General features: G+C 44.1%; 1 protein-coding gene across 4 annotated transcripts in view; it reads right to left on the bottom strand.

The window, feature by feature from the left end:
* The window catches only part of LOC311141297 (solute carrier family 23 member 2-like), a 72,945-nt gene that overhangs the window by 9,326 nt on the left and 49,472 nt on the right, over positions 1–14,147 (bottom strand). For all 4 annotated transcript variants that reach the window (XM_084176591.1, XM_084176589.1, XM_084176590.1 and 1 more), the window contains 4 exons: positions 10,929–11,086; positions 1,811–1,899; positions 1,123–1,193; positions 416–597 (listed from right to left, as the gene is read on the bottom strand). In XM_084176591.1, the coding sequence (XP_084032717.1) occupies positions 416–597; positions 1,123–1,193; positions 1,811–1,899; positions 10,929–11,086 (500 nt within the window). The remainder of the gene's footprint in view (positions 1–415; positions 598–1,122; positions 1,194–1,810; positions 1,900–10,928; positions 11,087–14,147) is intronic.

Below are 14,147 nucleotides of genomic sequence, written 5' to 3' on the forward strand. Positions count from 1 at the left end.
TAAAATAAATAAATTAATAACAATGTAGCAGACACAAACAATTACCAACAGACACAGCCCTTCTTGAACCTAGGCCCAGAGGTCTCTGTCTGGAGCACTAAGGTTACCTGACCTCTATTCCGCAGGGGCGACTGTCTGCCGGTAATTCATTCTGATTGGCTATTTAATGGGCTGTTACGATAATTGATTGGCTAAGGATGCCTCTGGGGGGTGGGAGTCAGTCTTATAGGATAACAAAAGATAGATAAGATATGAAAGCATTTTACTTTCTGTTTTCACCTAAATTTGCCATGCATCATAACAAGACAAAGACAACAACAGATACTATAGGAAAACATATAGAGGGCTGGGGACTGTACAGGGGACTATACAAGTAGTCAGTCAGGAGAGATTAGAGCCACAGTATACTACTCACAGCATGGCGATGCCCCAGTGTTTCCCTGCTCTCTCCCCTGCAGCCTGGAAGCCAGACAGGCCGATGAGGGCCACAGTCGGGGTGATGGTCAGGGGCCCGATGTATTTCAAAAGGAGCCCTGGGAGCCCCAGGAAGCCGATACACACCTCTATCAGAGACGACACAATGATAGCCCCCTGGATCTGGTGGAGGGTAAAGAGACAGACATTGGTACAGCCTTGATAGTCTATCGACGTCCTTGTCTCTAATTCTATTCATTGTGACATCGTGATTGAGTTACCGCCTCACACACGCATCAAAACAGGGTTACCAAACCCACTTACACAAGCCTTATAAAAGGTTAATGTGAGTTAAAGGCCTCCGTCACACTCTCAGTGCACATGCACACATACGATGTGTGCATACACGCAATCACACACGCAACACACACGGCTAAAGGCTGAGTCACAGCAACAGGCCTAAAGAAACATAATCAATTAGAACTCTTTGTACTCTTTGTTTTAGTGTAGGCCCAGAGGGTATCACTGTGACTGGGATGTGCTGACTGGCTAACATGGGCTTTGAACAACACTGACACAGAACACAGGAGTAGACCTCTCTCTGTACACTATGCAATGTAAAGGATTGGATACTTTAAAATATGTCTCCTGCTCTCTCCTTCTATGTCATCTCCTTCCATCTTGCATTTAATTTCCCCTCGCTCTCACCTCTCGTATCCGAGGATGCCAGATGTGTTCAGTGTTGAGCAGCTCAGTCTCGTTGAACATGGGAGGAACCACTGACAGAGGGACGGAGAAAATAAGAGAGAAGAAAAAGAGAAACAAAAAGAACAGAGAAGAATGATAAAACACATTTATCATTCTGTTATCGTCTGCGTCCTGGAAAAAACGTGTATCTCAAAAAAGTTAAAAGTCACGGTTTATTTTCTGATCTATCGCCATGGAGGTTCACAAGTACTCTGGCTGACATCAGCTCTCAAACAGCTCTTCACTAGTCACGTGGGACGCGTCAGCCAGGCTAGTTTACAAGGCATTTTGGATGACTTTTTATTAGTTCCAATTCTAGAGTAATGAAAGGTTCATAGAACATGGAGGGGCATGACTAATATCGATTTATGTTTAATAAAATCAAAATCTACAAAAAGTGAGATACAAGGTTTTTCCAGGACACTGATGTTATAGATTAACACACTGGCACTGAACCTGGAAATCTAATCTGATGGCAACCTGAAAACCTCATCTGATGCCAACTGAGGTGCCAGTCAGCACTACTGATGCCAGCTCACGTGGGCAGGAAAGTGAGGGTGAGACCAGGTCATAATGAAGGCACTCGTGGGGTGTGTGTACTCAGTGTGTGTATGTGTGTGTGTGTGTGTATACGTGTGTTTGTGTTTACCTGTAGCGTTGCACTTCCACTTGTCTAGTGACAGGATTGCTCTGGCGGGAGCCAGGAAGGCAAACGCACTGGCCTGGAACAGAGGAAGTCTGGAATGACAACCACACACACAATCACTTTATTAGTAAGAATACACACACAAACGCACACACACTAAGCATCTTATTAACAGATTATTATCTTATTAGCTGAGTGACAACACACACAACAGCAACTCACTCAATTAGAACACACACACACATTCCTCTAATACACACACTAGGCATATTTTTAAAGTGATAGATGTGCTTTAGTATGAAAATAATAAATATATAGTTTTACATATTTAGATATGTGTTTCCTTGAATGCAGTTTATGGACAAGGAGTGACTGCAATCCACATGTAAAATTGCTGAAAACTATCAAAAACTGTCAAACATAGTTTGTGTCAGTTAGTTGTAAAACAGTGTAAAGTCAGTTATCATAGTGTGTGTGATAACAGCTGTCATGATGGTTATGTGATGAATAAGCCAGTGTTATGAAGCCCTTACAGCTATGGACTCAAGTAGAGTGTAACCAACAGTTATCCTGTCTGTCCAGTAGGTGTCACTAGTGAACACAGAAGCAGGGTTAACCCTGGCTAGGTAACAGCAACAGCATGGACACTGACAGAGCTGTGGTGTTTGAATGGAGCTGGTGATTGCTGATAATTAGTACTGATTTGAATGCTGGTCAGTCAGTGTGCAGTTAGACATCATCATTAACTCTAATCAACAACCAGATTAATGAGATCAATTAATAATGAATATGCATGTAACTGATATCAATGGAAATGTACAAGGCAGGTGAAATTAGCCATGTCAATAATGCATAAGAATAGCAGGACAACCAGTCACCCACCAGTCATGACAAATAAAAACGTTTGCCTGTTAAGTACCTTTAAGGCTCCTCTGTATTTGGATGTTTGCTATACATCAAATGAACTATCACTTTATTAACATTATTGTTATTACACTGAACAAAAATGTAAACGCAACATGTAAAGTGTTGGTCCCATGTTTCATGAGCTGAAATAAAAGATCCCAGAAAGGTTCCATATGCACAAAAAGCTTATTTCTCTCAAACGTTGTGCACAAATTTAGTGACCATTTATCCTTTGCCAAGATAATCCATTCACCAGACAGGTGTGGCATATCAAGAAGCTGATTAAACAGCATGGTCATTACACAGGTGCACCATGTGCTGGGGACAATAAAAGGCCACTCTAAAATGTGCAGTTTTGTCACACAACACAATGCCACAGATGTCTAAAGTTTTGAGGGAGCGTGCAATTGGCATGCTGACTGCAGGAATGTCCACCAGAGCGTTTTCCAGAGAATTGAACGTTAATTTCTCTACCATAAGCATGATAATGCACGGCCCCATGATCTGTACACAATTCCTGGAAGCTGAGAAAGGTCCCAGCTCTTCCATGGCCTGCATACTCACCAGACATGTTGACCATTGAGCATGTTTGGGATGCTCTGGATCGATGTGTATGACAGCGTGATCCAGTTCCTGTCAATATCCAGCAACTTTGCACAGCCATTGAAGAGGAGTGGGACAATATTTCACAGGCCACAATCAACAGTCTGATCAACTCTATGCGAAGGAGATGTGTCACGCTGCATGAGGCAAATGGTGGTCACACCCGATATTGACTGTTTTTCTGATCCACACCCCTACCTTTTTTTAAAGGTATCTGTGACCAAACGATGCATTTATGTATTCCCAGTCTTGTGAAATCCATAAATTAGGGCCTAATTAATTTATTTCAATTGACTGATTTCCTTATATGAACTTTAACTCAGTAACATCTTTGAAATTGTTGCAGGCCATTTGAGTGTCATCTTCACTGATGTGTGTGTGGGGGGAGTGAGACAGAAGGAGAGAGAGAACAAGAGAGAAAGGGGGAGAGATCGTGACAAACGCACAGACGCCGATTTACCCAGCAGCACTCATCTACTTCAGAGGGTCACATGTTGTTCCCAGGTGGGACCAGCTGTGCACACACTGACACGCAAACACACACACAAACCAGCGCTACACTCTGACAGAAACACACAGATATACACTGGTAGGGACACACGTCAGCACACACACAAACACGTCACCTTTCCTAGAACAGTGTGTGTGCTCACTGATCTGACCTCACTTGGCACGGTGACTCATCAAACACAGCCACTAGCACTCCTCTCCTCACCACTCACTCTCCATTTCTCTATTCCTCTTTGCATCCCTTCCGCCCTCCATCTCTCTCCGTCTGCCTACCCCCGCACTCCCCTCATGCCTCTGTCGCCTCTCATCCATCTCTTCCTCATCTTCAGCCCTCTACCTCAGTCCGCCTTTTTTCCCCCTCCCACCACTCCCGCCCTCTCCACATTGCAGGGGTGACTCAGATAGCTGTGATTTGTGACACAGAGATGACAGTCATTAGTGAAAAGATGGACGTAATATTGACTTTTGAGTTGTTGGCTACAGACTGTGTGTGTGTGTGTGTGTTGTGAGAGAGATACAATGGAGCAGAGAACAGCTATCTCACTTACAACTTCTCAAATGCTTATTTGAGTTCTCGCAGCCTGTGATAATGTTAATTACATGGCACAGAAAAATACAACTGTGATCGGTGCATTATAGGTCTGTGCGGGACTGATTTATTTATCCCGCTCTCGCAGCTTTTCATACCACACCCGCCGGCTTTCTGTCTGACTCCCACCCGCTACAGCAAGAATTGGTCCCGAACCCAAACGCAGTCCCGCAATGTTATTTTAGGCGTATGTGATGCAGCTCACTTGCCAGACATGGTCGCAGCAATTTTGCGCCCTATAGGCAATATCAAAATGCGCAAAAATAACCTAAGAAATAGATAAATTAGCACTGATTCTCACGTGGACCATTATATTAGACTATCGGTATTACTAGGACATATCAGCCAATAGGCTAGACGTAGTTTTAAGTGAGCAGAGTTGGAGAGACTTGCATATTCTCTTGAGCTACGTTTTACAGCCTACCTTTTAAGAGTGGGACGATTTTCAGACGGAGACAATATGGGTGATCAATATTTGTCTAGGCAATGTAGTAAACTATAGCCTAATCATATGTATGAAGTACATTTCCTTGGAAAGATAACTGCCCAGTGCTTCTCCGCCCATGCATAGGCTATATAGCCTACTCTATTTAATTAATTTAATAAGAATAATATATGGCATTTAGGAGACGCTTTTATCCAAAGCGACTTAAAGGCTTTACATGGTCAATCCAACGTCTGCTGTGGCCATACAGCATTTACTGCGAGGCGGCCTCTGCAGAAGTCAGAACAAACATACTTTGTTTTCCAGTTTCTTGAAATACTTTGCAAACACAACTTATTTCTATATTATTACAGGTTTTGGTTTTTCCATTTATGTTTTGATGTTAGACTTTAGCACATATAGCTCATTAGCACGTACGGCACACCGATTGGTGTCACCTCCTTAGTCAATATGTGTTACACCTGTGCTGGTTGCCATCTCGTTAGTGGGAAGGTCTTTCACCTGTGCTTTCTTGATAGATGTAGAGCACGACTGCCCAACCCTGTTCCTGGAGAGCTACCGCCCTGTAGGTTTTTGCTCCAAGCCTAATCTAGCACACCTGATTCTAATAATTAGCAGGTTGATAAGATGAATCAGGTTAGTAAATTTGTTTTACATTTTACATTTTTAGTCATTTAGCAGACGCTCTTATCCAGAGCGACTTACAGTTAGTGAGTGCATACATTTTTCATACTGGCCCCCCGTGGGAAACAAACCCACAACCCTGGCGTTGCAAGCGCCATGCTCTACCAACTGAGCAACAGGAGGCCCCATCTAGGGTTGGAGCGAAAACCTACACGAGGGTAGCGCTCCAGGAACAGGGTTGGGCAACCATGATGTAGAGGGTTAACACCTTTAGTTGGTGCTCCCTATTCTGATTTCTAGACAAACAATCCTTTATATGATTTCCCTGATCACCTTTTTGGGTTGCTTCCCGTCTTTAAGTTTGGTGTAGGTTTTTATTTAGTTTACCTCTTCTTCTGCAAATTTAATGGGTGCACATGGTGGGTGTCTTTTAGGTTCCAGTTGTTGTTAGTTAACTTTCAGTGGTCACCCCCATGAGTGTGTCTTTCAGAACCCCTCCTTAAATCCCACCTGTTTCGTTTTGGTTGTTGGTCAGTGACTCTTTGTTAGTTCCCCCTTCTGTTTGAGCGACATTTTTGGTTTTCTTGCTGTGGAACGTAACAATGTGAACACTGAAATGGTCTATTCATTCCTTTTCCATTTTAGGTGATGCTCTTATCCAGAGCAATTTACAGTAGTGAGTGCATACTTTTTCTTACTGGACCCCCGTGGGAATCGAACCCACAACCCTAGCATTGCAAGCGCCATGCTCTACAAACTGCGCCTCATCACCAACCTCTTGACGTCTCAATGTACTCAATTACTGTATTGTGCATTATTTTTCTTCATGGTGAAGGAAAGTCTACAGGTACAAACCTAGATAACCAGCCTATGTACAATACAGTAATGTACATTGACATTAAGTGGTTTGTAAGGATGGTAAATTAATACTGCAGAATGTGGTTGTTTTCATTTACATTTACATTTTAGTCATTTAGCAGATGCTCTTATCCAGAGCGACTTACAGTTAGTGCATAATTTTATTTATTTTTTTCATACCCCCTGTGGGAATCAAACCCACAACCCTGACGTTGCAAACGCCATGCTCTATCAACTGAGCTACATCCCTGCCGGCCATTCCCTCCCCTACCCTGGACGACGCTGGGCCAATTGCGCGCCGCCCCATGGGTCTCCCGGTCGCGGCCGGCTACGACAGAGCCTGGATTCGAACCAGGATCTCTAGTGGCACAGTTAGCACTGCGATGCGATGCAGTGCCTTAGACCACTGCGCCACTCGGGAGATGAAAATGTTTTCCATGTTATTTGATCATGAAAAATATCACATTTAATATGGATGTTTTGTCTTTGCCCATAACTTTGCACCTTTTGATGTAAATATGAGGACAGGGTTTTGTTCTTTCTGGATTCCTTTAGAATGACAATTGCAGAGAAAGGGACAGGGAAACAACTCTTACAATTCCAACTATTGAATCCTGCAAGATAATGTTCTTGATTCGACAACTACCTTTCTTGTCAAAGCGGAGATGCTGAAAAAAAGTTGAAGTCTATATCGGTCCGCTAATACAAGTAAAGGCCCAGTGCACTACTTTTGTATTTTTCAGGGGGTGCTGCAGCACCCTCAGAATCCCTACTTCCCGCGACTATCAAATAAAATTTTAATTGCCACATGCGCCGAATACAGCAGGTGTAGACATTACCGTGAAATGCTTACTTACAGCCCTTAACCAACAATGCATCTATTTCTTAATAAAAAAGTAAAATAAAACAACAAAAAAGTGTTGAGAAAAAAATAGCAGAAGTAAAATAAAATAACAGTAAGGAGGCTACATACAGGGGGGTACCGGTGCCGAGTCAATGGGCGGGGGCACCGGCTAGTTGAGGTAATATGTACATGTGGGTAGAGCTAAAGTGACTATGCATAAATAATTAACAGAGTAGCAGCAGCGTAAAAATATGGGGTGAGGGTGCAAATAGTCCGGGTAGCCATGATTAGCGGTTCAGGAGTAATATGGCTTGGGGGTAGAAGCTGTTGAGAAGCCTTTTGGACCTAGACTTGGCGCTCCGGTACCGCTTGCCGTGCGGTAGCAGAGAGAACAGTCTATGACTAGGGTGGCTGGAGTCTTTGACAATTTTGAGGGCCTTCCTCTGACACCGCCTGGTATAGAGGTCCTGGATGGCAGGAAGCTTGGCCCCAGTGATGTACTGGGCCGTACGCACTACCCTCTGTAGTGCCTTGCGGTCGGAGGCCGAGCAGTTGCCATACCAGGCGGTGATGCAACCAGTCAGGTTGCTCTCGATGGTGCAGCTGTAGAACTTTTTGAGGATCTGAGGACCCATGCCAAATCTTTTCAGTCTCCTGAGGGGGAATAGGCTTTGTTGTGCCCTCTTCACGACTGTCTTGGTGTGTTTGGACCATGATAGATTGTTGGTGATGTGGACACCAAGGAACTTGAAGCTCTCAACCTGTTCCACTCCAGCCCCGACAATGAGAATGGGGGCGTGCTCAGTCCTCTTTTTTCCCCCCTATAGTCCACAATCATCTCCTTTGTCTTGGTCACGTTGAGGGAGAGGTTGTTATCCTGGCACCACATGGCCAGGTCTCTGACCTCCTCCCTATAGGCTGTCTCATCGTTGTCGGTGATCAGGCCTACCACTGTTGTGCCGTTGGCAAACTTGATGGTGTTGGAGTCGTACCTGGCCATGCAGTCATGGGTGAACAGGGAGTACAGGAGGGGACTGAGCACGCACCCGAGGGGCCCCCGTGTTGAGGATCAGCGTGGCAGATGTGTTGTTACCTACCCTTACCACCTGGGGGGCGGCCCGTCAGAAAGTCCAGGATCCAGTTGCAGAGGGAGGTGTTTAGTCCCAGGATCCTTAGCTTAGTGATGAGCTTTGAGAGCACTATGGTGTTGAACGCTGAGCTGTAGTCAATGAATAGCATTCTCACGTAGGTGTTCCTCTTGTCCAGGTGGGAAAGGGCAGTGTGGAGTGCAATAGAGATGGCATCATCTGTGGATCTGTTGGGGCGGTATGCAAATTGGAGTGGGTCTAGGGTTTCTGGGATAATGGTGTTGATATGAGCCATGACCAGCCTTTCAAAGCACTTCATGGCTACAGACGTCAGTGCTACGGGTCGGTAGTCATTTAGGTAGGTTATCTTAGTGTCCTTGGGCAAGGGGACTCTGGTGGTCTGCTTGAAACATGTTGGTATTACAGACACAGTCAGGGACATGTTGAAAATGTCAGTGAAGACACTTGCTCAGATGACATGAAAATAGAGCTCTTTGGCCCACAGGCTACTTAACTTGAAGCAGCGAATTCTGATTGTGTGAATAATGCAACAAATATGTGCTTTTATTACAATAGGTAGGCTAACGCATATGAAGCAGAAAGACAACTGTTTCCAAACAATCTGCGGGAAAACAAAAATATTTTCATCCCCAAGTTGTCTGTCTGACCGCCTGCTCCCAACTACAGCATGAAAAATGCAGATCACACCCCTCTCTCTATTGGGACCCGCAGCCCTCTATGGTGCATGATGTTAACATTTGTACAAGTGCTATGTATAGGCTAATCCTCTGTGTATGCTTCTCTGTGTGATCAGTCGTAATTGCAGGACTAAAGACAGGAGAATTGAACCCTTCAACCGAAAAATAATATACAGTCAGGTCCATAATTATTGGCATCCTTGATAAAGATGAGCAAAAAAGACTGTATAAATACAAATACTGTGCTTTATTGCATGCTCATATTTTTTGGAAATTATATTTTACCGTAGGTATGAAGTACTTTTCTGCATATGCTTCTGTTTTTCAACACCAAACTCACCACTGGTGTGCATGGCCAAATAGCTATATTTTCATGATATCTGACCGTAGCACTGATTCCAATCCAAGTGCCAATGGAATTTATCAAACTCCAGATGGTGCTATGGTCAGATGACATGTAAATAGAGCTCTTTGGCCCACATTTACGGTTCTTTGGTTGAAGGGTTCAATTGGACACAGCTTAGATTACATCAACCCATTTTTTTCACAGTGGTCCTATGTGGCTGAACGCCTGGTTTCTCCTTGAGCTGAGAGGAGTGTGTGTCTGCCATACCACTGGTCTGTGTGTGAGTGTGTGTGTATGTGCAGTTCTTTTCAGGGCTGTAGCCTGACTGTTAGACACTAGTCGCTGAAACAGTAAAATACTGCTTCATTCTCTTGTTTCAGACAGGAATCACTCAAGGCCATGAGACTAGGAGAGTACCTTCTGTGTGTGTGTGTGTGTGTCCAGTGTGTATGTGCAGTGATTTCCCATCAATGCTGCTGTATCTTGGCCATGAGACAGACATGTAAACACAATTACAAACAACAGACAGATTACCATAACGTGACATGGCATCTAGCAACACATTCACGTGTTGTAGTGATAATAACCATGGCAACAATGATGAAACCTGGCTGTGGTATTTCTAAAGGATATCATATTTCTAGAGAGGGAGAGAGGAGATATAAATATGTGTATGTGACCAATAAGATTTGATTTGACACACACTAGAGAATGATAGAGGGATAAAGAGGAATGAAGGCGGAACAGAACGGAGGGAGTAGTGACTTTTCACAGTCTCTTCAACACTGTCTATTATGCGTAAATGGTACTTAGAGAGAGAGGACAGAGGAGAGAGTAGGGGGTGAGAGGCAGAGGGTAAAAGGAGAGAGAGAAGGAGAGGTAGAGAACACTAGAGAAAGAGAGGGATGTAAAAAAAAAAGTGTAAAGGGGAAAGTGCAGGAGAGAAAATCAATAGGATAGAGTTCTCTCATGTCACCCCGCTCCTCCGCACACTCCACTGGCTTCCAGTCGAAGCTTGCATCTACTACAAAACCATGGTGCTTGCCTACAGAGCTGTGAGGGGAACGGCACCTCCTTACCTTCAGGCTCTGATCAGACCCTACACCCAAACGAGGGCACTACGTTCATCCACCTCTGGCCTGCTAGCCCCCCTACCTCTACGGAAGCACAGTTCCCGCTCAGCCCAGTCAAAACTATTCGCTGCTCTGGCACCCCAATGGTGGAACAAGCTCCCCCACGACGCCAGGACAGCGGAGTCACTGACCACCTTCCGGAGACACTTGAAACCCTACCTCTTTAAGGAATACCTGGAATAGTATAAAAGTAATCCTTCTACCCCCCCCCCCCCCTCCCCCACCCCCCCATTAAAAAAAGAATAATAATTGGGTGGTAGTCCCACTGGCTATCATAAGTTGAATGCACCAATTTGTAAGTCGCTCTGGATAAGAGCGTAAGAGTAAATGTAAAATGTAAATGTACAGTAGCCTGTAGCCACAACACTGGCCTACAGTTTCCCCAGGTGTCTGCATCAGCCCTAAACCCATCACTCTGTGTGTGTGTGTGTGTGTGTATATGTGTGTGTGTGTGTGTGTGTGAGACCATGTGTGTACCTGCAGCCCAGTGTAGTCTGTAGCAGGGTGGTGATTCCCACGCAGAAGAAGATAGTTCCTATGAGCTGACTGGTAGCCCACTGGTCAAACCCTACACACATGGCTTCAGCTAGCAGGAACGGCACCGCAATGGTACCACTGAAACATGTCAGGTAGTGCTAGAGAGTGAGAGGAGAGAGGGTTACAATGTGAAAGTGTGTGTGCGTGCGACAGTGAAGCAGAGCATCAACTTTCATAAGAGTATGTTTAATAAGCATCAGTGTGAAGGGGAGGGGCTTAGTTACATCAGTCCCGTGTAGCTCAGTTGGTAGAGAATGGTGTAACGCCAGGGTTGTGGGTTCGTTTCCCACGGGGGACCAGTATGGGGAAAAAAATTATGCACTCACTAACTGTAAGTCGATCTCTGGATAAGAACGTCTGCTAAATGACTAAAATTTAAATTTAAAATGAGTGGGGAGACTGTTACATCATATGGGTTATAGAAGGGGAAATAGGAAGAGTCTTGAATAAGTGGTGAGATGGCATTTTCTGACCTGGGCATGGCTGCATCTGAACAGTCGGAAGTGGCTTCCACTCCTCGTCTCCTCTTGTTCATCTGCACTGATAACAAAGGACAGGTGAAAGCAATAGGGAGGAACCCTATCAGGCATTAGCCTCCACCTCTCCAAGTCTTTCACATCAGTGCAGATAAAGGAGAGGAGACAAGGAGAGGAAGCCATGTTATTCAGTTGCAGCCTACAGTGGGGAAAAAAAGTATTTAGTCAGCCACCAACTGTGCAAGTTCTCCCACTTAAAAAGATGAGAGAGGCAAATTATGGTGGAAAATAAGTGTTTGGTCACCTACAAACAAGCAAGATTTCTGGCTCTCACAGACCTGTAACTTCTTCTTTAAGAGGCTCCTCTGTCCTCCACTCGTTACCTGTATTAATGGCACCTGTTTGAACTTGTTATCAGTATAAAAGACACCTGTCCACAACCTCAAACAGTCACACTCCAAACTCCACTATGGCCAAGACCAAAGAGCTGTCAAAGGACACCAGAAACAAAATTGTAGACTGAATCTGCAATATGTAAGCAGCTTGGTTTGAAGAAATCAACTGTGGGAGCAATTATTAGTAAATGGAAGACATACAAGACCACTGATAATCTCCCTCGATCTGGGGCTCCACGCAAGATCTCACCCCGTGGGGTCAAAATGATCACAAGAACGGTGAGCAAAAATCCCAGAACCACACGGGGGGACCTAGTGAATGACCTGCAGAGAGCTGGGACCAAAGTAACAAAGCCTACCATCAGTAACACACTACGCCGCCAGGGACTCAAATCCTGCAGTGCCAGACGTGTCCCCCTGCTTAAGCCAGTACATGTCCAGGCCCGTCTGAAGTTTGCTAGAGTGCATTTGGATGATCCAGAAGAGGATTGGGAGAATGTCATATGGTCAGATGAAACCAAAATATTACTTTTTGGTAAAAACTCAACTCGTCGTGTTTGGAGGACAAAGAATGCTGAGTTGCATCCAAAGAACACCATACCTACTGTGAAGCATGGGGGTGGAAACATCATGCTTTGGGGCTGTTTTTCTGCAAAGGGACCAGGACGACTGATCCGTGTAAAGGAAAGAATGAATGGGGCCATGTATCGTGAGATTTTGAGTGAAAACCTCCTTCCATCAGCAAGGGCATTGAAGATGAAACGTGGCTGGGTCTTTCAGCATGACAATGATCCCAAACACACCGCCCGGGCAACGAAGGAGTGGCTTCGTAAGAAGCATTTCAAGGTCCTGGAGTGGCCTAGCCAGTCTCCAGATCTCAACCCCATAGAAAATCTTTGGAGGGAGTTCAAAGTCCGTGTTGCCCAGCGACAGCCCCAAAACATCACTGCTCTAGAGGAGATCTGCATGGAGGAATGGGCCAAAATACCAGCAACAGTGTGTGAAAACCTTGTGAAGACTTACAGAAAACGTTTGACCTGTGTCATTGCCAACAAAGGGTATATAACAAAGTATTGAGAAACTTTTGTTATTGACCAAATACTTATTTTCCACCATAATTTGCAAATAAATTCATTAAAAATCCTACAATGTGATTTTCTGGAAAAAAAAATCTCATTTTGTCTGTCATAGTTGACGTGTACCTATGATGAAAATTACAGGCCTCTCTCATCTTTTTAAGTGGGAGAACTTGCACAATTGGTGGCTGACTAAATACTTTTTTCCCCCACTGTATGTAATAGAAAATCTCTGGAGGACACAAGTCAGTTTTGTCATTATTTGCATATTAGATAGAGTCAACATGGCATTATTTGAATATTACACATATATCAGACAATCAACCACATAATAACACAGGTGTATCTGGTAATTAAAGGGATACTGCAAGATTCTGGCAATTACAGATGTCGGATCTTAATATGACCCATTTCGTCACAGGAGGAAAATAATCCTGCAGCAGGCGGATTTAAATGTCTATTTAATATTTAGAATTGCTGCCAGGGGGACTGTCTGATACAATATGATACAATAACTTAGACTACAGGTTCACTGGGTGTCAGTTCAAGTAGCCTATGTAGGCTACAGCGCATCACATGTGAATTATTATGAGGATTATAATAAACAGACAATATTTTTAGGGGGTAGATGTATTTTTTGACCAAGGACATGTATTCAAAATAGCTTGTCATCAAAACTCTTAAGTCCATTGACTCAAACCCAGTTTTATCTCTACCACAGCTCTTAAAGTGAAGCCCACATCTTCATATTTCTGTTCTTGGGTTCTTATCCAGATGCGATCAGATGTCAATTGCACTTTAATTACATTCTGCCTTTGTAATATTATATATTCCTGGAGTAAGATAAGTATTTCTAAGATATAATTCTGCTGTTGAAATTGAGTTGACGACTAGTGCAAATCAAATGGCTAGCTAACAGTTTTATCTCCTGTTTTTATCTCCTCATATAATCTCTGTTTGTTGCCCAACTAGCCACCTTGTCATTGGCATAAAGAGTGAATAGAGTAATCAGATGTGTGTGGTAATAGCTAACTAGCTATCACATTAGGTTGCCACTAGATAAGCGTCTAAGCTAGCTAGCTAGCTGTAGTGTCAACCATGTAACTAGCTAACGTTAGCTAGATCAACGGGTCCGTCCACTGCAGCATCCTCCCACGCATTGATCTCTCCCTCTCTCCCTCTCTCCCTCTGTATGTGGGTGTGTTTCTAAAT

The sequence above is a fragment of the Coregonus lavaretus genome, assembly GCF_964263955.1.
Source record: "Coregonus lavaretus genome assembly, chromosome: 14".
NCBI lineage: Eukaryota > Metazoa > Chordata > Actinopteri > Salmoniformes > Salmonidae > Coregonus > Coregonus lavaretus.